Source organism: Bubalus kerabau, chromosome 8, assembly GCF_029407905.1.
Source record: "Bubalus kerabau isolate K-KA32 ecotype Philippines breed swamp buffalo chromosome 8, PCC_UOA_SB_1v2, whole genome shotgun sequence".
In the NCBI taxonomy this organism is placed as follows: Eukaryota; Metazoa; Chordata; class Mammalia; order Artiodactyla; family Bovidae; genus Bubalus; species Bubalus kerabau.
Genome location: NC_073631.1, coordinates 16,164,123 through 16,191,965, shown reverse-complemented (window position 1 = coordinate 16,191,965; position 27,843 = coordinate 16,164,123). Strand labels below are relative to the sequence as shown.

Genomic DNA, 27,843 nt, shown 5'->3' with positions numbered 1-27,843 from the left:
CGACCCCATGGACTATAGCCCATCAGGCTCCTCTGTCCATGGGATTCTCCAGGCAGGAATACTGGAGTGGGGTGCCATCTCCTCTCCACTGTGTGTTCAAACTTGTAGATTACTAAGAGATGCCTCTAAACCCAGGGCTTCCTCCATCTACTGTCCACTCGGCTTTCCTTTCGTCAGGATGTGATCACTATAAATCAGATACTTCCAGGTTGGAGTCACTAACCACAGAAGTACCTCTGTCAGTTAGGCCCTCTTTCAGGGCTCAGATGGCTGATTGGGATGTGATGAGAACTGGACGTACCGTGTGTGCAGCTGCAGACAAGGGCGTCCGCTGGACAGGCGTCCTCCGATGACTGCGATTATCCCACAGGACGATCTGGCCTGAGTAAGTCCCCCCAACCACCAAGTTGGGGTGAAAACGAGCAAAGCAGACAGACATCACGGAGGACTGTGGAGGGAAAGTGGAGAAAGATATGCTGTGAAAGGGTCTCAGGAGGCTTGTTTTATCCTGAAGAGGAAACCGCTAGTCACAGTAACTCAGAACCTCCTGGAAATCACAAAGCAACTGTTCAGCACAGAGTGAATAGAACATCATGTAACGGACACAGACTTTCCCAGGAGAGGTCGACCAATGTTTACTGCTTGAAGCTTGAAATCTGAAGTCCTGGCCATGTCATCAAATAGGCGTCAGACCCATCTCACGTACAGCACTGCTCTGTGGTCTGTATCGGTTTGTGGAAATTTCCCATTTATCAATACAATGACATCAGAATTAATATTAATTCTCCACTGAAGCCTTCACAAAGCAGTTCTTTACTCTGGGGGCATGTCCTCATCTCTGTACAGTGTTGGCAAGCCTTTGAGGACTTTGAGACGGGGTTCTTTTCTTTTTTTTTGGCTTAATGTAGACTTCTAGGAAGTGAACTGACCTCAGACTGATCCAACTGGTTCCTCCCCAAATTCCCTCAACTCCCATGGGTATTCTCCTGACCTTCATCCTGCCCACTTCAGACAATTCTTAATGTTATTCTTTGCCTATTTTAACAAACAGCCAAAAATGGATTTTCATCTAACTCTGCCATGGCCAGACAGAGCATCACGAATGTGGTTTCTAAAGTGCCACAAAAGACTACTGGGCACTACATTTTATAGGAAATTATTTAGCTCAGACAGAGCCATAATACATTTGAAAATCAGACAACTTGGCTGTGCCACATTTGCTGAGAAGTCCATAAGGATTCCTGTTTTGCTTTACACGGTTGTACTTACACACACAAGGGCTTGTTGTTAATAAATACATTTCATCCTTTCAACTAAATTCAATGGATGATCCTGTGTAAGGAAGGCACTGTACCAGCATGATGGGAATACAAAGGGAATTGCTGCCCTTGACAAACCTGTGCCCTAGGAAAGGGAATTAAAAAGCATGTGTGTGAGGAACATACTGCTGCCGGTGTCTCCATGTTAGTCCATGCCTTTGTATGGAGTTTAAAAAATAAAGGTGATTCTCTGCACTATGTGGTCATGTGGGCAGGTACGTGCCTTGGCAAGTGGAGAGGAAGGTGGATTTTTGTCCTCACTGTCCCTTGGGTTTGAGATGCGTATGCAGGTCACGACTTGCATACACAAGCTGCAGTCCTGAAGGCAACAGGGGCCGTGAACAGATCATACGAACATGTGTGGGGGTTTGATGGGAGTGGTGAGGAAGGCTTGCTTTAGCTAGGGGTGGGGGAAAAAAGAGGGGAGTGGAGGGGGTGGGAGAGTTAGAAAGACCTCATGAAAGGGAATGTATCACTCTTGATGTAAATATGGAATGTTCAGCAAGTAGACAGGAAAAGCAACAGCAACCCCCGAGAGATGGGGTAATGGAGAAGACTGGCGCCACCGAGGCCGGGGAACAGCCAGTCTGGTTTGGGTGAGAAGGAGCCTGTATGGAAGATGTGGGGAGTGGGAAATGTGGCCGAGGGGTCAGGCAAGAGAGAACCTTGAATGGCAGGTACTGTTTGAATTGTTTTCTGTGGGCAACAGTGAGAAGTCACAGCTTTCTGCGCAAAAAAAAAAAAAAAAAAAAGAAAACCAGAGAGCGAGACAGAGACAGAGACGGTCAGTGGTTGTACCAGATAAGCCAGTAAAGTGAAGAAATGACTGAAAAAGAAATGACGACCTCTTTCTGACTGGGAAACTCACTGTCCATTAAAAAATATATCAGATCTACTATCAGCCTAAGGCTTAGAAAGAGTCTCAGATTCTCTGAAGTAGAAGAATGTAGACTATTTTTCAATGTCACGTTTTCCCAGTTTGAATGATTTTCAGTTCCAATTTCTTGAACGCGGGTCGACGGAGAACATGCTGGTGCCCCAATCTGGTTTTCATAAAGTTCAAGAATAACTCTCAATAATGGTACTGAATTAAAGAAAAAGAAAATAATGCTGGTCAGCTTCTTGTTTTACACATCCCACCAAAATGATTCTTAGTTTTCAACTGATGAAATTCTTATGTTGCTTGAGCTATGTTGGAGACATTTTGTTTAAAACTTCATATAGACTTAAAATTATCCAGGTGGTATCAACAATTGAATTTGCTAAAGCTCCAATCAATACAGATAAAGGAATGTCATTAAATTCGAAAAATCCAGAATTAAACCACTTGATTGCTTCCATGTTTCACTTAAATCCCAGCAAATACTGCTCCAAACCTTGCAGTCTGTTAAGAGACTAAACTAGGGAAAAATAAACAGTAAGGATATTTTTACAAAACAGAAACACATAGTCGGTGATCAACCAGAATGCAACCCCACAAGATGAGAACTCTAAGCCCTACTTTTCCATTCATTAGTGTCTCCACTCTTCATTCATTCATTCAATACACAGTGCTAAGTCCTAACTGCATCACATTTCAAAAAAGCTGTAAATGTCACAAAAGCCACCCATCTCCAATTCAGAATACTCTTTACATCTGATAAAAAGGCAAATTCTTATGAAGCAGAAACAGACTCACAGACACAGAAAACAAACTTATGGTTACCAAAGGGGAAAGGGGTGGAGGGAGACATAAATAAGGAGTTTGGCATTAGCAGATACAAACTACTATATATAAAATAAACAACAAAGCCCTACTCTATAGCCCAGGGAACGATATTCAATATCCTGTAATAAATCATAATGGAAAAGAATATGAAAGGAATAAATATACATGTGGGCTTCCCAGGTGGCTCCGTGGTAAAGAATCTGCCTGCCAGGGCAGGGACAGAAGAGATGCGGGTTCAATCCCTGGGTCGGGAAGATCCCCTGGGGTGGGAAATGGCAACCCACTCCAGTTTTCTTGCCTAGAGAATACCATGGACAGAAGACCCTGGTGGGCTACAGCCCATGGGGTCACAAAGGGTCAGACATGGCTGATCATGCACTCATATATTCAGGAATAACTGAATCACTTGCTATGCCCCAGAAACTAACACAACATTGTAAACCAATCATGCTTCAGTTTTTAAAATAAGTCAAATTAACGTAAAAAAAAAAAGAACAACAATAACTTGGAGCATCAGAGTTCTGCCATTAGAGTCTACTTTGTTTTGCTGTAAACCAGTTTTTACAAGATTGGCTTACTAAAGGACAGAAATGATATGGACCTAACAGAAGCAGAAGATATTAAGAAGAGGTGGCAAGAATACACAGAAAAACTGTACAAAAAAGATCTTTACGACCCAGAAAATCACAATGGTGTGATCACTCACCTAGAGCCAGATATCCTGGAATGTGAAGTCAAGTGGGCCTTAGGAAGCATCACTACAAACAAGGCTAGTGGAATTCCAGTTGAGCTATTCCAAATCCTAAAAGATGATGGTGTGAAAGTGCTGCACTCAATATGCCAGCAAATTTGGAAAACTCAGCAGTGGCCACAGGACTGGAAAAGATCAGTTTTCATTCCAATCCCAAAGAAAGGCAATGCCAAAGAATACTCAAACTACCACACAATTGCACTCATCTCACACGCTAGTAAAGTAATGCTCAAATTTTTCCAACCCAGGCTTCAGCAATACGTGAACCATGAACTTCCACATGTTCAAGCTGGTTTTAGAAAAGGCAGAGGAACCAGAGATCAAACTGCCAACATCCACTGGATCATCAGAAAAGCAAGAGAGTTCCAGAAAAACATCTATTTCTGCTTTATTGACTATGCCAAAGCCTTTGACTGTGTGGATCACAATAAACTGTGGAAAATTCTTCAAGAGATGGGAATACCAGACCACCTGACCTGCCTCTTGAGAAACCTATATGCAGGTCAGGAAGCAACAGTTAGAACTGGACATGGAACAACAGACTGGTTCCAAATAGGAAAAGGAGTACATCAAGGCTGTATATTGTCACCCTGCTTATTTAACTTCTATGCAGAGTACATCATGAGAAATGCTGGACTGGAAGAAGCACAAGCTGGAATCAAGACTGCTTGGAGAAACATAAATAACCTCAGATATGCAGATGACACCACCCTTATGGCAGCAAGTGAAGAACTAAAGAGCCTCTTGATGAAAGTGAAAGAGGAGAGTGAAAAGTTGGCTTAAAGCTCAACATTTAGAAAACGAAGATCAGGGCATCTGGTCCCATCACTTCATGGCAAATAGATGGCCAAACAGTGGAAACAGTGGCAGACTTTATTTTTTTCGGCTTCAAAATCAGATGGTGACTGCAGCCATGAAATTAAAATATGCTTACTCCTTGGAAGGAAAGTTATGACCAACCTAGACAGCATATTAAAAACCAGAGACATTGCTTTGCCAACAAAGGTCCATCTAGTCAAGGCTATGGTTTTTCCAGTGGTCATGTATGGAGGTGAGAGTTGGACTATAAAGAAAGCTGAGCGCTGAAGAATTGATGCTTTTGAACTGTGGTTTTGGAGAGGACTCTTGAGAGTCCCTTGGACTGCAAGGAGATCCAACTGGTCCATCCTAAAGGAGATCAGTCCTGGGTGTTCATTGGAAGGACTGAGGTTGAAGCTGAAACTCCAATACTTTGGCCACCTAATGCGAAGAGCTGATTCATTTGAAAAGACCCTGATGCTGGGAAAGATTGAGGGCAAGAGGAGAAGGGGATGACAGAGGATGAGATGGTTGGATGGCATCACCAACTCAATGGACACAAGCTTGAGTAGACTACAGGAGTTGGTGATGGACAGGGAGGCCTAGCGTGCTGTGGTCCACAGGGTCACAAAGAGTTGGACACGACTGAGCGACTGAACTGAACTGAATCTATATAATACCTCCATGAGGAAAAATGAGTAGACATACTTTTCATTTTTTATTTGGAAGATTAGAAATGATAGAGTAATTATGTGATTAATCAATTTCACTTAATTTTTAAGCTTAGTGTGTTAACTATGAAAAATATTCTATGCATTATAGACTATGTTGTTGTTGCTTAGTTGCTCAGTTGTGTCCAACTCTTTTGTGACCCCATGGGCTGTAGTCCACCAGGCTCCTCTCTGTCCATTGGATTTCCCAGGCAAGAATACTGGAGTGGACTGTCATTTCCTTTTCCAAGGGTCTTCCTAAATTTATTGACTGTCGGCATAAAAAGCAAAGGATGACCCAGGGATCAAACCCACATCTCCTAAAGGCGGGTTCTTTACCCCCGAGCCACCAGGGAGGCCCACGACAGATTATGTATAAATGCTAAAAGGAGATCTCCAGGGTGTGCCACGTTTGACATTCATATGGAAACTCTACGGCAGTATGATCACAATTATCTGGATGTAAAGTTTAGAATTCATTCATTTCTTGAGATGTTTCAAAGTAGCCTGATGTTTGACATAATGGTAGCAAACATCTGGTTGATAGACTGAATTTTTTATTTTTCATCCAAATGTTTAGGTTCCTTTAGGAACGAGGGAAAAGAGTCCCCCAGTTACAGCCCTGATAGAGACAGCCCCTCTCCTAATTTGGAAAGTCTGCACTGAACCCCAAACAATGTCTTAGAAAAATGCCTGCCACCTTGTGCTGTTCTTACAGCTCGTCGTTGCTGCCAGCTGTCGTGCAACTTATTGACTGTCAGCTTAAAGAGCAAAGGATGATATCATCCTGTCAGTTACATCTACTGGGTAAAGAGTTAAAAAGCATTCCAGAAAAAGTGATTGACGCTACTAAAACACGTGGCTTTTTGTTGTTCTCATTTTTAACAGTACATTTCCTGAAGACATAGTCTACAAAAAACATTAATAACATTAATGCTAATTTAAAAATTTCATCACTTTCCTAGGCATTTAAAATTTGTATTCATTCACTTATTCAGTGTCATAATAAAGCACTATATGATTATTACAATTTTGACAAACACATTGGAAACAAGAAGCTTCCCTAACCTTGGTATTCTTGGCATCTATATAGATATTTTTGTAGTTTCTAAGTTTTTACTTATTTCATTTTATTCTTTAAAATATTACAGCCTTGGAATTATTTTAAGAAATAACATTCAGCCTTTAAATATTCAAATCACGTAGTTTACATAAGTGGAAAAATAATGATAAAGATGATGCCAATTTGGGGACAATTGCTAACCACCTAATAAAAGTTTTCCCAACACTACAGTTGAATTCTCATTTTTACAAGGCTAGTGATTTCACTGATGTGGCCAATTTAATGGTCAAATCAGGGTCCCAGAAATATAAGCTCCTAGGTGGTAAAGTTAGTGGTAAAGCTAGTGGTAAAGAATCTGCTTGCCAATGCAGGAGACATTGAGTCGCGGGTTCAACCCCTGAGTCAGAAAGATCCCCTGGCGGACGGCATGGAAACCCACTCCAGTACTCTTGCCTGGAGAATCCCCATGGGCAGAGGAGCCTGGCAGGCTACAGTCCATGGGGTCACAAAGAGTCGGACACAACCGAAGCAACTTAGCACGCACATGCGCACATGTTAAAAGCTTCATGTAAAACTGGTAAGCCTGACTGACTATATTCCAATACAAGTACCATAGAGACTTCATTACACGAGGAACCACTATTTCCAACAGGTTGAGCATCTCATTTTGACTATTTACATGCCATAGTTCCCCCAAACAAAGAAAACCAGATTTTAAGACTATGTTCTGAGGATCAGGCTATCACATGGACAATTTCTGGTGTCCTCCACAGATGTGGTCACCCGGAGGCTCCTGAGAAGCCCGTTTATTTTCTAATCTTGCACAGGCCACCTGGTGCAAAGGCAGCCCTCTTTGTATGGCCACATGGCTACCTGCACATGAGCTGACCCACTACAGCAGGGTTCCACACCCTCGTCTTCTGTTTCGAGACAAAGCAGCCTATTTTACCCTATTCGCCAAGGGAACTCCCCAGAGAGGAGTGGGGTAGGGGCTTCATTCACCACATCTCCCTCCTCACACTGCACACCAAGTGCATTCAATTCCAGTCGGCCCCAACCCCTAAGTGGCTGTGGGGGCTGTTTTCTATTTCACAGAGCTAATCCAGGCCAGCTTAAGGATGGTACTTCCCCTTAACCACAGACCCAGATGCCCAGGGCAAACAGCCTTTGGTCACCACTGGTTGGGCGGCGGGCCCCGTGGCTTCACGTGTGATCTGGCTGCCTGGGTCCTTTCGTGCGTAGCACTCTGCCCACTCCCCAGCTATCGTGCCTGGGCAGGAGGGACAGGGGCCCTGTATTGAAAAGCATCTCTTATTTCAAGTACCATCTCTTCTGGGGAGAAGCTGGTCCCGGATAGGGAATGGCCATATTGTTGCCATATGCTGTTTAATGGCGGCTGACATTTCACTCGCCTAAAAGCAAATGCTTAGCTGTCAGAGGCTTGTGAGGCAGACAGATCAGATGTTTCTGGCTACTCATGAGCTAGTATATATTTCTGAAAGTACCTAAGAAACCCTCAAAGATATTTCTCTTGTTAATGGAAACAAATGTAATCGGAGATCATTGCTGTCGAAAACACCTCTTCTAGGCAATCATGCAGCACCGGGCATCTGATAATGGAGAAGGTGTGAAAGTGAGTCATGAGTTGGGCATTTAACTTTGAGATGAAGGGGAAGGGTCTTTCTTCCTTCAGAGCTCTCTTTTCCTATGCCTAAGTTGCTCTCCTACAGCACACATGTCATTCTTCTCAACTCTAAAAGGAACCACCTACTGAAAGTCATCACTCCATTAGTAATGGGGTGTCCGGGAGCAAAAGTTGAATTAGCTTGCTTGCTACTTCCTGACTCAGTTTGCATTTTTTTAAGAAAGAAAAGCAGCAGATTCTAAAATCTGATTTCTGGGAGATTAGAAACCACTCATTCCAATCAATCCTAACGGAAATCAAACCTGAATATTCATTGGAAGGACTGGTGCTTAAGCTCCAATACTTTGGTCACCTGATGTGAAGAGCCGATTCATTGGAAAGGACCCTGATGCTGGAAAAGATTGAGGGCAGGAGGAGAAGGGGGCAACAGAGGATGAGATGGTTGGATGGCATCACCAACTTGATGGACATGAGTCTGGGTAAACTCTGGGAGACAGTGAAGGATAAGGAAGCCTGACGTGCTGCAGTCCATGGGGTTGCAAGGAGTTGGACATGACTGAGTGACTGAACAACAACAATATTCCAATGACTTTTCTTCAAATCCCTTGGAATTTTCGTGCCTCTCAGCACTTGTGTGTGCCTAGACCTAAGCTGTGTGCTGAGTACACAAAAGTGTGTGTGCAAACCACAGTGAGATGCCACTTCACACCCACTGCTGCTGCTGCTGCTGCTGCTAAGTCGCTTCAGTCGTGTCCGACTCTGTGCGACCCCATAGATGGCAGCCCACCAGGCTCCCCCGTCCCTGGGATTCTCCAGGCAAGAACACTGGAGTGGGTTGCCATTTCCTTCTCCAATGCATGAAAGTGAAGTCGCTCAGTAGGATAGCTATAATTTTTAAATGTTTACATGTCAATTATACCTCCATAAATCTAGGGGAAAAAACAAACAAAGGAAAATGGTAATTCTTGGTGAGGCTATGGAGAAACTGCAATACTCAAGACAACGCTGGCAGGAATGTAAAATGAGGGAATCAGTTTGGCAGTTCCTGAAACCAATAAACACAGAGTTAACATCTGACCCAGCAATTCCACTCCTAGGTTTATACCCAAGATAACGGAAAACACCTAAGTACTCGAATTGTATACAAACGTCCATCGCAGCATTATCGATAATAGCCAAAAAGTGGAAACAACCCAAATGCCCACCAATTGAGGAACATATAAACAACATGTGGTGAATCCATACAACACAATATTATTCAATAAAAATGAAGGAAGTACTGATACATGATATAACATGGATGGACCCTGAAAAGACGCTAAGTGAAGGAAGTCACAAAAGGTCACATATTGTATGATTCTTCCATATGAAATGTCCAGAAGAGGCAAATCCGTAGAGGCAGAAGGTAGCTTAGTGTGTGCTTTGAAATGGGGATGAGGGGAGACTGGGGAATGACTAATGGGTCTGGGTGTATTTTGGGCGGGGAGTGATAAAAATATTCTGGAGTTAGACAGCGGTGATGCTGACACCACTCTGAATATACAACATCGAATTTTATACTGTACAATCGTGAATTTCATGTTGCATGAATTACATCTCGCTTTTAAATTTTTTTTAAATTTTTAATTATAAAACTTAATTAGAAATTTTTAAAAATATCACTTATGTGTAGAATCTAAAATATGGCACAAATGAACCTGTCTACAAAACAGAAACGGATTCACAGACAGAGAACAGACTTGTGGTTGCCAAGGGGGAGAGACAGAGAGAGAGAGAGGGATGGGCTGGGAGCCTGGGGTTGGCAGATGTAAACTATTACATTTAGAATGGATAAACAACAAGGTCCTACTGGAGAGCACAGGGGACTATACTCAATATCCTGGTACAAACCACAACAGAAAAGAATACTTCAAAAAGAATGTATATACGTGTAAAACTGAGTCACTTTGCCATACAGCTGAGGTTGAAGAACACTGTAAATTGACTATATTTTAATTTAAAAAGAAAATTAAAATTAAAAAATAAAACTGAATCCATAATTAAAACCCTTCCAACAACAACGAAAAAGATGGTGTGCTGACATGGTTCCAATCTCGTGAACTTTAACAACCTTATTTGTTATTTTCAGGACAACTGTCTGGACTATTTTGACCTCTCTTTCCTCAAATAATCATTCTCTTCTCTTCCCTGTGAAGAGCTTCTTCAGTTTCTACTCCCTGAGAGGTCCTAGAGATGGAAAAGGAGGGTTGACACCCTTGGAGTCTCCAGAGCTGACTTCCTGCTCTGGTATCTATTAGTCATGTACATCCTCTAAGCCTTAATTTTTTTTTGCACAGTAGAAAATTATTGTTTTAAAAATTGTGATGAAATATACATAATCTAAGCTTATTAACCATTTTTAAGTATATCATTCAGGGACATTAAATACATTCACACTGTCACATAGCCATCACCATCATCCATCGCCAGAATATTTTCATCTTCCCAGACTCAAACTCCTGTCTATTAAGCATGAGGTCCCCATTCCCACCCTTCTCTCAGTCCTTTGCAATCAGGATTCTACTTTCTATGAATCTATTCTAGGAATCTCATATAAATGGAATCATACAGATATTTGTCTTTTTGCGATTAGTTTATTTCACTTAGCATATGCCCTAAAGGTGTTATTACACCCACGTAACATTACAAGTATTAGTGTATCCACACTGAGGCATATATCAAAATTTCTTTCCTTTTTAAGTCTGAATAATGTTCCATTATATGCAAATAGCACACTTTGTTTTTCCATTCATCTGTCAATAGATCCTTGGGTAGCTTCCACTTTTTTGGCTATTGTGGAAAATGGTACTCTAAATATGGGTGTACAAATATCTTTTCAAGACACTGCTTTCAATTCCTTTGGGTATATACACGTAAGTGGAATTGCTGGATCATGCGTGTGTGTTCAGTCACTAAGTCGTGTCCAACTCTTTGTGACCCCATGGCCTGCAGCACACCAGGCTTCCCTGTCCTTCAGCATCTCCCAGGGTTTGCTCAAACTCAGGTCCATTGAGTCGGTGATGCTATCTAACCATCTTATCTTCTAGCACCCTCTTCTTATGCCTTCAATCCTTCCCAGCATCAGGGTCTCTTCCAATGGGTTGCTGGATTTAATTTTCTAAGTCATATGTACCTGTAGCCATTTGTGGACACTAATGCAGATGATTAAGGAAAACTGGTGATCTTTGGGGAGGGGAGAGACCCACACTTCACATACACTTCACATACCCACTATATATCTATATAATATTTGCTTTACAGGGAAATTTTTCAGGGTTTACAAAAGGCTATGTGATTGGTAGTAAGAGACACAGAATGTTTATGAAGAAATGGCATTTTCCTTTCTCGTTACATCCAAACTCCTTTATAGTTCCAATATACAGTCTTGAGATGGCACATACCTACAGTTGAGGAAGGGGTCTTGAGGCCTCCTAAATTGCATACTCAGTTTTTTGGGTATTGAAATAACAAAGTATTATGATGAAAAATAAGTTTTGATTTTGCGAGGAACTGCCATCCTGTTTTCTATAGTAGCTGCACCATTTTACATTCTTACCTGTAATGTACAAAGCTTCCAATTTCTCCATCCTTGCTGATACTTATTTTTTGCTTTTCTGTTTGTTTTATTTTTATAGTAACCATCCTAATTGAAGTTAAGGTCCATCCTAAGCCACATTTTCAGTTCATAGTAGGAGCATGATAGTTCTTGCCCTGCCTAGAAACAGGGCATTTTCTTTGGCTCTCTTCCCAGAGAGAATTGAAAAAGATTTTCAATTGAAAAATATTTAAATATAAGTTTAATTCTCTTAATTGAAAAAGATTTCAATTGAGTAATGCAGTTTAAAGACGATAAACAATATGCCCCCATAGAGAGTTAGAAATGACTACTTTGTGATTTGAACCAACACTTCCAGAGTAAACCAGTGGTCCAGCCGAGTTTTCATTCTGGCTCAACAACTCTTTCCTAAACAGTTCTGATAATAACACTTGGTCCTGCCTTGACAACATAGGTTGAGAAACTATCTCCTAGAAGTTTTTACTGCACTTTGGTTACATGTTTTAACTCTTTGGGGTCCTTATTTTGACAACCCTCCCCTCCTTCCTGGGACACTGTAACATATCTTCATGCTTGGTTATAGCTCCTGTTGTTGATGGCAATTCCAAGTTCTGCCATTTATTGACATTGGGTAATGAGGAAGAGGAGGAAGAGGAAATAGTCAACTGTTAGCACCAGAGATAGCTCCACAGTAAAAGCCACAACTGGATTCATGCCACATTATTATTCGTGCACATTATATTGCAACCCTGCTGATTTAGGAGAATTCAGGCTCTAAATCATACTTAGCAGTCCCTTCAGTGCAAGAACTTCTGAATACAATAATATTCTAGGGCAACGGGATGATTTTCACACTGCTTCCAGCAAGTTTGCTGGAATAGGATTTTTTTAAATGTTACTGTATTCCACACTTTGAGTTGAGCTAGGACTCACTTATCTGTGATGTGACTTCACATCTGACTATTGTTATTTATCATTTGCAGGTGCATGGACCCCTCAAGCTATTTTCTAAGTCAGTGTTACTCCAAACTTGCCTGTACCTTAGCATCATCTGAGGACCTTTTTAAAATTCCCCAGTGCTCAAGTCACAAATGATACCAAGTCATTCAGAATTTCTGAGGGTAAGACCCAGGCATCAAGATTTTTTAAAATTCCACAGGAAATCCCTATGTGCAGTCAAGTGAACAGTACTGTTTTAAATCAACGGTTCTTGAACTTATCTGAATAAGTATTTAGAGAGTTAATTAAAAGCACAGATTTCAGGGTCCCAGGCTGGATCTACTGGACCAGAAACTGAAGAGGCTGGGAGGTCTGTTCTTTCCGTCACTGAGAAATTTGGAAAACCTGAAAGCAATGAATTAGTTGAGTAGGGCTGGAAGTCACTGTGGGATGAGTCTCGTGTTGCACCCATGTAGGCCATGCCTGGAATGTTTCGAGTCATGGGGTCATGCACCTATTTGCATAGTCTGGCCAAGCGAGACACACGGACTTCCCTGGTGGCTCAGACAGTAAAGCGTCTGTCTACAATGTGGGAGACCTGGGTTCGAGCCCTGGGTTGGGAAGATCCCCTGGAGAAGGAAATGGCACATATGATACAATAAAAGTTCTTCTGCCAAAGTGTCATTGCTCAATTTCCTTCAATTTGACTTGCAAGTGTTTTCATCTCTCCTTGCTCCCACTTCCCTTCTAAGGAGGCTCTTAGAAAGTGATCAACAAGAGGGCTAGTGAAGGGTTAGGTCCCAGGTTCCTTTCAGCATCATGCTCCAAGCCGACACTGAACACCCAAGGGTTTTCTTGTTTATTATTGGAGGGGGCGCTAATGAACATTATTGGGCTTCCCTGGTGCTCAGCAGTAAAGAATATACCTGCTAAGGCAGAAGACATAAGAGATGTGGGTTTGATCTCTGGGCCTGGAAGCAATCACTCCAGTATTATTGCCTGGGAAATCCTATGAAAGAGGAGCCTGGTGGGCTCCAGTCCATGGGGTCACAGAGAGTTAGGCGCAACTTAGCAACTAAACAACATCAACAATGAACATCATCACTGCCATGCTGGATTACATGATTCATGATTATTTACTTGTAGGGGTATTCTAAATTTTTTGAGCATCTACTAAGTACCAAGCATGCTGTATACATCTCTATATCAGTCCTATTAGATAGGCAATTTTGCCTCCCCCCCGCCCCAAATCAGAAAATGCTGACTCAGGCAAGTCAAGTCATAGGCTTAAGATCAAATGGATAGTAAGCTGCATAGCCCAGATGTGAACTGTGGCTTGGCTGATTTAGAAGTCAACATACTGTGAAACCTTGCACCAGGTGAATGCAGGTGCATTTTCTCTTTGGGATGCACAATCTCCAGCCTTCTGACTTCATGCTGTGGGACTCATGATCAGAGAACACCTCACGCATCCTAACAGGTCAGAGGAGGCTTTGGGGCTCCCTCACTGCCACAATGGCTCTGGCATGGAGCCTCCAGCCCCTTTCCAGTTGGACTTCTAGTTCCACTGTAGAAATCGACCACCTGACTCAACAACTCCTAGTCTACCAGTTTTGACAGGTGACAACAGAACTAATTAGCACCAGTCATGGTAATATTTACCATGAGGTGGCTCCTTCCTGCTGAGAATTGACTGAGACCAATTAATCATTTCATGGGAGTCAGCTAGCAGCTGGAAACCAACTGGGCCACTAATGACAAGTTCTGCACTTACTGTCACGGCTTTGGGAAGAAATGCTTTGTTTTCCTCTTGTCATCATGTAGGTGGCGCTAGTGGTAAAGACTTCATTTGCCAATGCAGCAGACAAAAGAGAGGTGGGTTCGATCCCTGGGTGGGGAAGATCCCCTGGAGAAAGGAGTGGCTACCCACTCCAGTATTTTGCCTGAAGAATCCCAAGGACAGAGGAGCCTGGCGGGCTACAGTCCATGGGGTCGCAAAGAGTCGGACATGACTGAACAACTGACCACACAATGTCACTGTGCAGCCAAATAAAAAATTCCACTTCAGTACAACCAGTTATTCTTAAATGAGTGTCTATCCCCCTACATAATTATGTGAACTGTTATTAGCTCTTGTGAAAACGGGAGAGTGCCCCCAAGTGCTTTAACGAACAAATGAGACTTCCTACTCAGAGACACAGATGCAGGAACCCAGGGAAAATTCTGAACTCAAGAAATATGAAACATGCATACATTTTTTAAACGCGAAGTTCATTAGGAACTGGGATCATCTTGGGTCAAATGATCACCTTTCAGAAATGAAAGATAAGGATTATGCTAAGTGAAAATAAGTCAGAGAAAGGCAAATACTGTCTCACTTACATGTTGAATCTAAAAAATACAACAAACTAGTGAATAAAACAAAAAAGAAGCAGACTCACAGGTACAGAGAACAGATGGTTACCAGCAGCAGGAGCTGCTGCTGCTAAGTCGATTCAGTCGTGTCTGACTCTGTGCGACCCCATAGAAGGCAGCCCACCAGGCTCCCCCGTCCCTGGGATTCTCCAGGCAAGAACACTGGAGTGGGTTGCCATTTCCTTCTCCAATGCATGAAAGTGAAAGTGAAGTCGCTCAGTCGTGTCCGACTCCCAGCAACCCCATGGACTGCAGCCTACCAGGCTCCTCCATCCATGGGATTTTCTAGACAAGACTACTGGAGTGGGTTGCCAGTGGAGAGAGGGTAATAAATAGGTAGGAGAAAAGAGGGTTATTATGGGATCCTATATAATCATCTGTGTGAAACTTCTAAAAATCATGAAGCACTATAGATTTTAAAGAATCTTTCACTTAATAAAAAAAATTTTAAAAAGAGAAATAAAAGGGTAGCCTGTGTTAAGGAAGAAGTTCAAAAACAATGATTAGTGAACATTTTGAGGTATATTCCAGCCTTACCTATAACTGAAGAGTCTCTTAAAGAGTCTTAACCTGCAAGATACATACCATATTAAAAGTCTACAAATAATAAATGCAGGCGAGTGTGGAGAAAAGGGAACCCTCTGACACCGCTGGTGGGAATGTAAATTGGTGCAGCCATTACGGAGAACAGCATGGAAGTTCCTCAAAAAACCTAAAAATAGAGTTGCCATATGATCCAGCAATCCCACTCCTGGGGATATATTGAGACAAAACTGTAATTTGTAAGGACGCATGCACCCGTGTGTTCACAGCAGCACTATTTACAATAGGAAAACTGGAAACTAAATGTCCATTGACAGATGAATGGATAAAGATGCGGCACGCACACGTGTACATCTACACATCTATATCTATATCTATACGCAATGGAATATCCCTTAGCCACTTAAAGAATAATGATATTTGCAGCAACATGGATGGACCTAGAGACGATCATAGTAAGTCAGATAAAGAAGGACAAATACCATATGATATCACTTTTATGTGGAATCTAAAATACGACACAAATGAACATATCTATGAAACGAAAACAGACTTACAGAGGTTGCCAAGAGGGCTGGGAAAGGCAAGGACTGGGAGTTTGGGATTAATAGTATGCAGACTATTATATATAGGATGGACAAACACCAAGGCCCTATTGTACAGCACAGGGAACTATATTCAGTACCATGTGACAAACCATGATGAAAAATAACATATATGTATAACTAAGTCACTTTGCTGTAAAGCAGCACTTAAACATTGCAAATCAACTATACTTCAATAAAAAGAGAATTTTTTTTTAAAACCAAGATACATACCCAAAATTCAAGGTGAAAATGAGCCTCGCCACCCACATAATTTGTGTGTGTGTACATTCCAGCTAAAAGTTACCCAACTGTAAGAGGGACAGTCTTGGTAACAAGCTCTTTAAAATACAGAGCTGCTCTTAGAAAGTAACTGCTTCAGACTGTGAACCACACAGGGGCACTGGAAACCTGCCTAGTGCCAGGAGCCAAACTAGATACTACCTGTGTGTTACATCACAGAACAACCAGGAAATTTCTACTTCCTTGTTCTCAAAAGTAGTTTGTTTCCCACAGAAACTTTGTAAAAGGTAGTGTTTCTCGCTCCTTTGTCAATCCTCGAAAGAGTTCTGTAAAGCAATAAGCACGACAATTATTCTTCTTAAATTTTAGTAAAGTTTTTATAATAGTTTTAGATTTGCAGAAAAGTTCTAAAGATAGTACAGTTCCCATGCACCTCACATGCTGTTTTCCCTAATGCTAACCTCTTCCCTATCGCTACATTAGTATGTGTACATTTGTCACAACTAATGAACCAATTTGCTGTGTTCAGTCACTCAGTTGTGTCTCTTTGCGACCCCATAGACTCCAGCATGCCAGGCTTCCCCATCCTTCACCATCTCCCACAGTTTGTTCAAACTCATGTCCCTTGAGTCATGATGCCATGGAACGATCTCATCTCTGTCATCCCATTCTCCTCCTGCCCTCAATCTTTCCCAGTATCAGGGTCTTTGAACCAATATTTGAACAATAATACTAAAGGCCAAGAGACCTGGGTTCGATTCCTGGGTTGGGAAGATCCCACGGAGAAGGGAAAGGCAACCCACTCTAGTATTCTGGCCTGGAGAATTCCAGGGACAACCCAAGGGGTTGCAAAGAGTCGGACACAACTAAACAACCTTCACTTCACTTCACTGAAGGCCAAACTTTATCCAGAAGTTTTTCGTTTTTACCCAGTGTCCTTTCCTTGTTCCAGAGTCCCATTCAGGACATCACATTACATTTAGACATCATGCCTCCTTAGCTGTCTCTAGGCTGGGGCAGTGGTTCAGACGTCCCTTGTTTTGTTTTTTTGAACTTTTTTATTTTATACTGAGGTATACCTACTCCAGTGTTCTTGCCTGGAGAGTCCCAGGGACGAGGGAGCCTGGTGGGCTGCCATCTATGGGGTCACACAGAGTGGGACACAAATGAAGCGACTTAGCAGCAGCAGCAGCAGATTAAGAACGTTGTGATAGTTTTAGGTGAACAGTGAAGGGACTCAGCCATACATATACATGTATCTATTCTTCTCCACCTCATGCGAAGAGTTGACTCATTGGAAAAGACTCTGATGCTGGGAGGGATCGGGGGCAGGAGGAGAAGGGGACGACAGAGGATGAGATGGCTGGATGGCATCACTGACTCGATGGACATGAGTCTCAGTGAACTCCAGGAGTTGGTGATGGACAGGGAGGCCTGGTGTGCTGCGATTCATGGGGTCACAAAGAGTCGGACACAACTGAGCGACTGATCTGATCTGATTCTTCTCCAAATCCCACACCCATCTAGGCTGCCACATAACATTTAGCAGAGTTCCATGTGCTATACCAAACTTCCTATCTGTCCTTTCCCCTCAGCAACTATAAGTTCATTTTCTAAGTCTGTGAGAGTTCCCTTGTTTTTGATAATCTTAACTTTTTTGAGGAGTACTGGCAGCCAGGTATTTCCCTAGCATGCCCTGTCAATTTGGGTTTGATTCTTTTCCTTGTAATTAGCCCTAGACATAGATATTCTTGGTCTTAGGAAACATCTGAACAACAACAAAATTCAATAATTTGAGATCATTTGGTGAAAGGGGTTTATAACAGTCCCACACTCACATTCAATTTTTATAAATTTGGTTTTTCCAAATCTTTACTGTGAATAAAGCAAGGTGAGGAGAGGCCATCGTCTCTGACAATAATGCTCAATGAAACGTGTTTAGGTCAAAGAAGCTTCTTCAGTCTAGACTTTCCATCATTTACTAACCATTTAGGGTCTCCTTTTTGGGAAATATGAAACCCAGGTTGCTCTGCCTAAACTAGAACAGGGGTGTGGTGCAAGCCGAAAGCACAATTTTGCTTTATAAAAGGGACAAAAGAAAATAGGAAGAGTTGAATATATGGAGCTTTCTTCAAATCAAATGTCTAAATCCTGCCTAATTAAAAAAAGGAAATTGGTATTTGGATATGGCATGTGTTGACATCTACCCCTTTGATTTATATGAGTATGAACTAGAAAGAACAGATTATTTGAGAGAGAAGAAAACGAGTTCCAATTTGACAGGAAAAGAGTGTAGGCAGCATTAGCTTCAGTGCTTGTTAAAACATGAAGGATTAATTGCAAAAAGGGAGGGAAGAATTGTGAATGTCTCCAGTTTAGCATCTCCAAAAATGCTTAGGGTTTCTGAGAACGGTTCATCCAACCACATGAAAGTGAGGCTAAGGGATTCAGCCACACGACTCCGCTAAATCCAGGGCTGGGACTGCTCCACTTTTTACCATCAAACCATCTTACTTAAGAGAGTAGCCACAAATTAAATTTATTTTCTATTAGAAAAGTACTAAATCCTTTCAAAGGGGGCAAACAGCATTCAGGAATATGGGAGGCTTCCCCCCCACTCCTTGCCTCCTACTCTTTCCTTGATAGAGTAAGTCATGTAAAAAATTTTAAAAAAGAGCTTCTTAGTCTATGAACTCTTCCTCGGCTACGTAAAAAAGACAATAGTGGTTTTCAGCTATAAAATTCAACAGAATTCAGTTAGCAGGCTTTTTTTCCTCCCCAAACAACAGGCCAACCAGATTCAGAACTATTGTACTGGCTGAGTAAAGAGAGAAATGTGTGTGCGCACATGGGAGGTACATGGATGCTCAGTCATGTCTACCTCTTTGTGATCCCATGGACTGCAGCCCACCAGGCTCCTCCGTCCATGGGATTTATCAGGTAAGAATACTGGAGTGGTTGCCATTTCCTCCTCTAAGGATTGTATTGGCAAGAAGGTGTAAAAACAATTGCATGATAAATCTATGTAGTGCTTTGTGGGCTATTTCTTTCTGAATTTGTAGGGTTCAGATTCTGTGCTAGAGGAGGTCCAAAAATGAGGAAGAAAATGCAGTTTCCATGTGTCACCTGACAACCCCCTGCTGATAAAATAAACCTATATTTGGGACTCCACCCAAAGAGTCATGGGACCTCCCACATTAGATCATTACCAAGCCACTTAGGCTAGAAATTATAGGGGCACTGTTAAAGAAAAGAAAAATAAAAACCTAAAGTGTTCCACTCCGTGCAGGCTTTTGACATGAGTTTTTTGAGTTACTGTGGTGCTTTTTTTGCCAATGGTGATGGTGCATGAAATCAGTAGGATTATTCTAAATTTAGCAAGAAAGTAAAAGAATTTGGCAGGAAGAGGTGCTTTCTCACATTAAAACTAGATGGTGAGGATAGATCTCCGGGGAGCAAATGGGAAGTGAGGTTCTACAGCCAAGAAGCTTCTTTGTCTCTTTTTATCTGCCTGGAATTACTTAGATATGCCTATGCCTAAGGCACGGAGATGAACCAGATGACCTCTTAGGACTGTGTCTAGCTTGCTGGTTCTACTGATAAACTGCTACTTTGAAGTACTGAAAAGGACAGGAAAAAACCTCAGTTTAAGTGCTTGCTAAAAGATCAACGCAAGATACAAAGGTAAACTGAATTTTTGTGATTGTCATCCAATCCCAAGTCTCACCCATCCTCCACATTCTATACCAATGCTTTTTCCACCAAAGATTCTTTGATGTTTACCTAGAGACCCAAAGACTGAGAGTGAGTAGTGTGGAAGGGGACAGAAATCTGTCCTGGTAGTTCATTTTAAGTGGAGATAAATCTTCTTAACATAACACTTATGTATACTTCGAAGACTAACAGATAAATGGGTATCAAATTCCCAACTGTTCAACCTGAGCTAGTTTTTCAAAGAAGCACAAATAATAAACAAGCTCAGAGACAAACAAACATGTATGAATAAAAATTCCTTTGGGATCAAATGATTAAATTTATAGCACTTCAGAGATTTCTGTCTTTTCTGTCCCTCAGGCGAAAACCCTATTTCACAAGACTTAGAACGCACAAATTAAAGGCCGTTTACATGGAGTTTGAAGCTGTCAGTTCTAGAAAAAGAATCAGGAGGCACATTCAAAGCCTTCTGTCAACAGACTTCTGTCTGAACCTTGTCCTTCACTCAATTCTATGGGTGACAGAGCTGGCTAGCTAGAAGACATGTGATCATACTTCTCAAACACGTATGTCATAGTACACTCAACGTGTACATCAGTCAATTATCACAATGGCGTGTGTAAATAAAAATATGCAAGGACAAAAAAAACCCCACACACACAAGGACAATATTTTTTTCTCCCTTTTCCCTAAAAAGGAAAACAAATGATTTTATGTAATGAATAGGAGCAGTTCTCATGGTAATTGACTTTTGCTTACGGACTGGTGACAGTGAGTATTTTACCTTAGGCATGGGTGGCCCAGAGATCACACTGTACCCAGTGTATTTTTCTAAGACCTGAAAAAGGAGAAGTGCCCTATGGTCCTGGGGAAGCAGGAACAATATGAAACCAGATAATGAAGAGTTAAGGAAAGCCTCTCGGGCTGCTAATGAACTCCATCCTGCCCTGGTGAGACCACCCTCCTTTTAAGGAAGAAGTAATTTAATCTGCATCGAACTCAGTTGTATTTGGTCTTCATCCAATCTAAGAGTATCAGTCTGATAAATTATAATGAATTGTCTGCAGTACTTCACAAAGTGACTACAACAGACCTGAAAAACAAGATTTCTAAGCCTGATTTTCCGGCTCCCTTTGAATGCTTCTCGCCTTATCCCTGTCACACCACTCCAAAACTTGAGAACGCTCCTTATGCTGGAAGTTATGTACTTCTGGCCCCATTTGATTAGATCCACAGTTGTTGGCCGTCTCCATTAAATCAAGTCCCACACTTGAACATGACACCAACAGTGAGACCCGCCAAATCCTATAGCAAGAGAGCTAACATGGCTCCCTTCACTTCTAAAGGGTTTCTTTCCATGTTAGTCTCCTTCTGTAATCCACACCGTGGGCCAGGAAGGAGGTTAGTGAAATAGACTAGATTCTTAGTTCAGATTCTAAAAAGTCAGCAGTATCAAGGCACCCTAGAGATTGATCAGTAAGGAAAATGGGCCGAGACTGGAAAGGGGGTCAGGGAACTCAAGTTCTGGCTGAGTCTATGACTGTTAGTTGCATCACTCAACTCCTTTGGGATGCAGTTTCCTCATTTAGGTCAACAACCATTGCCCTAGAGAACAGATCACCTTCTTTCCATTTCATGACTTACATTGTCTCAGCTCTTTAGGATGCAAAAGCAGAGCTTCTAGAGAAGGTCCTTCACAAATAAGAGGTCAGACTGGGGTTTAAATGGGTTGTTGTGCTGGTCAGAGGACAGGAGCCTTTGGGGAAACACACAAAACTTGGGTAGGAGAAGCAGGATGGGATTGTTTTCTTCCTAGTCATAGGATACAGATGTTGCTATGTAAAGATCCATGGACTGGTAATTGAGAACGATTTTCTGAGAAAATCATGTTAATTCTACCAGGCTTCACTTTTTCGCAGGCAAAATAAAATGGTCATGTTGGACCTGTGAGCCTCACTCACAGGGGTGTGCCTAAGACACTTCTGAGGACTAGACGATCCCTGTATTCATGTCTCATTGCTGCTGTAACAAATTACCCTACACTGAGCATCTTAGAACAATATGCATCCATTACCAGAGTTCTGGAGGTTAGGACTAAAATTGATGGGGAGGGCAGAGGTACATTCCTTTCTAGAGGCTCTAGGGGAGAATCAATTTCTTTGCCGTCTTTCCAGCTTCTCATTCTTTGGCTCATGGCCACCTTCCATCTTCAAAGCAGCAATGGCTGGTTGAGTCTTGCTCACGTCTCATCACTTTGATTCTGCTTCCATCATCACATTTCCTTCTAAGTCTGACTCTCCTGCCTCCCTCTTTCATTTACAAGGACCTCTGTGATTACACTGGGCACATCCAGATAATCCAGGATAATCTCCCCTTCTCAAGATCCTTCATTTAGAACATCTGCAGAGTCTCTTTTGCCATGTGAGGTAAGACACTGAGTTTCCTGGTATTAGTAGGTGGGCATTATTCTGCCTACCACAGTGTTCAATAAATAGTTGATCAACTTATAAATATTGTGAGAAAATGGTACGCGAAACACTTTGCATTATTTATAAGGTTAACTCATTTTCACGGCTTGTCAGTAGCCAAAGTCACAGTCACAGATATACTGGACATTTCTGATCCCTCCTAGACACACAACCTTCATACTCATTCAAGTTCAAGTGTACTTCACCCTGTTTTGGCTTTAAAAATGCACTCTGGTTCTATCTTACTCTCTTTCACCTCGTAGACAGAATACAATCTTCTGTGACAGATTTTTCCCAACCAAATTAAATGAATTGCTCACTGTCACACAGAGACAAAGATATAGACTTTTTACTTCCCTTGTGTCCTATTTCATACTAAATTCCTTTCCCCAATTATCATTTCAGACACATCAACCAACAAAAAGAGGAGGTGGTAATCTTCAGCCAGGAATAAAGATGGACACAGCATACTGGAATTCTACTAGGAAAAACTCAAGCTCTGTTATTATTAACACCCTGAGGATGTTACATATCCTTTCCCTCCAAAATGAATCCTTCAAATCTTTCAAATCTAAGTCATGATCAATGAGCTGGTCTCACATTAGAGGTGTTACCAAACATAACATCAAGATTCAGACACCATCTACACCATCTGTCAAAACTTTTTCAAATTTGTCCCCACAGCATTATAAAATATGATAATAATCTACCCCCAAGTGTCACCCAACCCTCCTCCCACCAATGCAGGTAAAATTTCATGGTGATTTTGGCAGGTAATCTATAGAAACTTCATAATGGACAATTACAAATTTTCATTTTGAAGTTTTTCCATTGTTTTGAAGCAATTGATATTTTATACCTGTTCTTCTACATCACCTGGACAAACTTCTACTAGTTCTTAGTCAAAACAATTACAGAAACCCTGTCATTTTTTACTTAATTGTAGCATTAATAAAGGGATGACCACTCAGTATCTCCCAATGCCCAGTTCTATCCATGTATTATATATAACTGATATTAAAGAGTAATTGAGAATAATTGGAAATCAAATATTGTACATACAAGTATGTTGATAGATAAGTATTGAGAACTAGATTGACATGTGAAACAGTACTTCAGAATCTGATACCCATGCATTCTCTTCTTTTAAACATGGCAAAGATATCAAACTATATGAAAGATGAAGTCCACATATTTACTTATGGGTTATCTTAAGTACAGGGCTTCCCTGGTGGCTCAGGGTTAAAGCGTCTGCCTGGAATGCAGGAGACCCGGGTTCAATCCCTGGGTCAGGAAGATCCCCTGGAGAAGGAAATGGCAACCCATTCCAGTCCTCTTGCCTGGAGAATCCCATGGAGGGAGGAGCCTGATAGGCTACAGTCCATGGGGTCGCAATGAGTAGGACACGACTGAGTGACTTCACTTTCACTTTCTTTCACTTTCTATCTTGTACAAACAAAATGTCTCTCTGTGGCCTAGAGGAAATAATTGTGCAAGACCCACAAGCTGCAAATTCTCTTGAGCAATTTCTCCTGCAGTTTCAGTAGGTCATTAAATATTTAGCACTTGCTGTTTGCATGGGGCTTCCCAGGTGGCACAGTGGTAAAGAATCTGCCTGCCAATCCAGGAGACATAAGAGATGTGGGTTTGGTCCCTGGGTGGGGAAGATTCCCTGGAGTAGGAAATGGCGGTCCACTTCAGTAATCTTGCCATGGGAGAATCCCATGGACAGAGGAGCCACAGCCCACAGGGCCACAAAGAGTCAGACACGACTGAGTGGCTGAGCAAGCATGTGTGTTTGTACATTTAGATCTCCTGAGATAGGTTTAACACAGCACACAGCTCTCGCTGAAGAACATGAACTTCTACAGGAAAATCTAGTTCAAAGGAAACCAATCTCTACTGTATTTTCTTTTCCTTATTTAGCTCCATATTCTTAAACACGAGGTTTAAAATGCAAAGAAACTAGGAAAATTTATATATGTGTGTGTATACAGGTAAACATATATTTACCATGAAGAAGACAAGCACAAAATAAAGTTGAATTTCTAAACAGCTGTTTCTAGACTCAGAAATCTAGTGTGCACCAGGTCCAAGGGAAAGGTGCAGACACCCCCTCAAGAGACTGAGCCAGACTTGACTTTGAGTGTTGAAGTGTCTACTGCGGAGGCATGGGTCAGCAGTGGTCTGCCACAGTGACCGGGGCTCTGGCTGCAGCAGACCTGGGAGGCATGGCATGTGGCATAAGTTCTTTTGGAGGAGGTCGCCATTAGCTCCACTACAGAGCTGCTGAGCAGATGACCCACAGACTGGAGAACAATTACACCAAAGAAGTTCTCGCACCTTTGTACAAGTTCTAGGATCTACAACAGACTTCCAAACCTGGGGATCCAGCAGAGGGACTGAGAAGCCCCAGGGAATTTGATTTTGAAGGCCTGTGGGATTTGATTACAGAACTTTCACAGGACTGGGCAAACAGACTCTTAGAGGGCACAAGAAAACCTTGTACACACCAAGACGCAGGAGAAAGGAGCAGTAACCCCACAAGAGACGGACCCAGACTTGCCTGTGAGTGTCCAGGAGTCACTGGTGGGGGCGTGGGTTGACAGTGGCCTACTGCAGGGTCAGGGGCACTGACTACAAGAGTCCTGGGGACCCAGCGTGCTGGCATAAGTCCTTTTGAAGGCGGCTGCCATTACCACCATTACCCCCACCACAGTAGGGGAGGGAGGGAACACAGCATCCCCCATCAGGAGAAAACTGGATTAAAGATATACTCATCACGGCCATGCCCACCAGAGCAAGGCCCAGTTTTCCCTACAGCCAGTCCCTCTCATTAGGAAACTTCCACAAGCCTCTTATCCTCATCCATCAGAGGGCAGACAAAATGAAAACCACAATCACAGAAAACTAACCAAACTGATCACATGGATCACAGCCTTGTTTAACTCAATGAAACTCTGAGCCATGCTGTGTAGGGCCACCCAAGACAGATGGGTAAGGTGGAAAGTTCTGACAAAACATGGTCCACTGGAGAAGGAAATGGCAAACCACTTCCGCATTCTTGCCTTGAGAACTCCAATGAACAGTATGAAAAGGCAAAAAGATATGACACTGAAAGATGAGCTCCCCAGGTCAGTAGGTGCCCAATATGCTACTGGAGAAGGGTGTAGAAAAAGTTCCAGAAGGAATAAAGTGGCTGAGCCAAAGCGGAAACAACGCCCAGTTGTGGACGTGTCTCATGGTAAAAGTAAACTCCAATGTTGTAAAGAGCAATATTGCATAGGAACCTGGGATGTTACGTCCATGAATCAAGGTAAATTGGAAGTAGTCAAACAGGAGATGGCAAGAGTGAACATCGACATTTTAGGAATCAGTGAACTAAAATGGACTGGAATAGGCAAATTTAATTCGATGACCATTATATCTACTACTGTGGGCAAGAATCCCTTAGAAGAAATGGATAAAGCCCTCATAGTCAACAAAAGAGTCTGAAATGCAGTATTTGGGTGCAAAAATGACAGAATGATCTCTGTTAGTTTCCAAGGCAAACCATTCGATATCACAGTAATCCAAGGCTATGCCCCAACCACCAATGCCTAAGAAGCTGAAGTTGAACAGTTCTATGAAGACCTAGAAGATCTAGAACTAATACCAAAAAAAGATGTCCTTTTCATCATAGCGGATGGGAATGCAAAAGTAGGAAGTCAAGAGATACCTGGAATAACAGGTAAGTTTGGCCTTGGAGAACAAAATGAAGCAGGGCAAAGGCTAACAGTTTTGCCAAGAGAATGCACTGGTCATAGCAAACACCCTGTTCCAACAACACAAGAGACAACTCTACACATGGACATCAGCAGATGGTCAATACTGAAATCAGACTGATTATATTCTTTGCAACCAAAGATAGAGAAGCTCTATACAGTCTGCAAAGCAAGACTGGGAGCTGACTGTGACTCATATTATGAGCTCCCTGCCAAATTTAGACTTAAGTTGAAGAAAGTAGGGAAAACCACTAGACCATTCAGGTATGACCTAAATCAAATCCCTTACAATTATACAGTGGAAGTGACAAATAAATTCAAGGGATTAGATCTGATAAAGAGAGTGCTGAAGAAATATTGATGGAGGTTTGTAACACTGTACAGGAGGTAGTGATAAAAACCATCCCCAAGAAAATGAAAAGCAAAAACAGTTGTCTGAGGAGGCCTTATAATTAGCTGAGAAAAGAAGAGAAGCGAAAGGCAAAGGAGGAAAGGAAAGATATACTCATCTGAATGCAGAGTTCCAAAGAATAGCAAGAAGAGATAAGAAAGCCTTCCTCAGCAATCAATGCAAAGAAATAGAGGAAAACAACAGAATGGGAAAGACTAGAGATCTCTTCAAGAAAATTAGAGATACCAAGGGAACATTTCATGCAAAGATGGGCTCGATAAAGGACAGAAATGTTATGGACCTAACAGAAGCAGAAGATATTAAGAAGAGGTGGCAAGAATACACAGAGAACTATACATAAGAGATCTTCATGACCCAGATAATCACGATGGTGTGGTCACTTACCTAGAGCCAGACATCCTGGAATGAGAAGTCAAGTGGGCCTTAGGAAGCATCACTACGAACAAAGCTAATGGAGATGATGGAATTCCAGTTGAGCTATTTCAAATCTTAAAAGATGATGCTGTGAAAGTGCTACATTCAATATACCAGCAAATTTGGAAAACTCAGCAGTGGCCACAGGACTGGAAAAGATCAGTTTTCATTCCAATACCAAAGAAGGGAAATGCCAAAGAATGTTCAAACTACTGCAGAATTGCACTCACCTCACATGCTAGCAAAGTAGTGCTCAAAATTCTCCACGCCAGGCTTCAGCAGTACGTGAACCATGAACTTGCACATGTTCAAGCTGGTTTTAGAAAAGGCAGAGGAACCAGAGATCAAATTGCCAACATCCACTGGATCATGGAAAAAGCAAGAGAGTTCCAGAAAAATATCTATTTCTGCTTTATTGACTATGCCAAAGCCTTTGACTGTGTGACAACAAACTGGAAAATTCTGAAAGAGATGGGAATATCAGACCACCTGACCTGCCTCCTGCAAAACCTGTATGCAGGTTAAGAAGAAAGTTACAACAAGACATGGAAAAATGGACTGGTTTCAAATTGGAAAAGGAGTACATTAAGGCTGTATACTGACACACTGCTTATTTAACTTATATGCAGTGTACATCATGCAAAATGCTGGGCTGGATAAAGCACAAGCTGGAATCAAGATTGCTGGGAGAAATATCAATAACCTCAGATGTGCAGATGACCCCACCCTTATGGCAGAAAGCGAAGCGAAACTAAAGA

At 42.0% G+C, this 27,843-nt stretch overlaps 1 protein-coding gene across 20 annotated transcripts in view; it reads right to left on the bottom strand.

The window, feature by feature from the left end:
* Positions 1 to 27,843, bottom strand: part of DYNC1I1 (dynein cytoplasmic 1 intermediate chain 1) — a 379,244-nt gene that overhangs the window by 87,052 nt on the left and 264,349 nt on the right. For all 20 annotated transcript variants that reach the window (XM_055589767.1, XM_055589774.1, XM_055589771.1 and 17 more), the window contains one exon: positions 302 to 448. In XM_055589767.1, the coding sequence (XP_055445742.1) occupies positions 302 to 448 (147 nt within the window). The remainder of the gene's footprint in view (positions 1 to 301; positions 449 to 27,843) is intronic.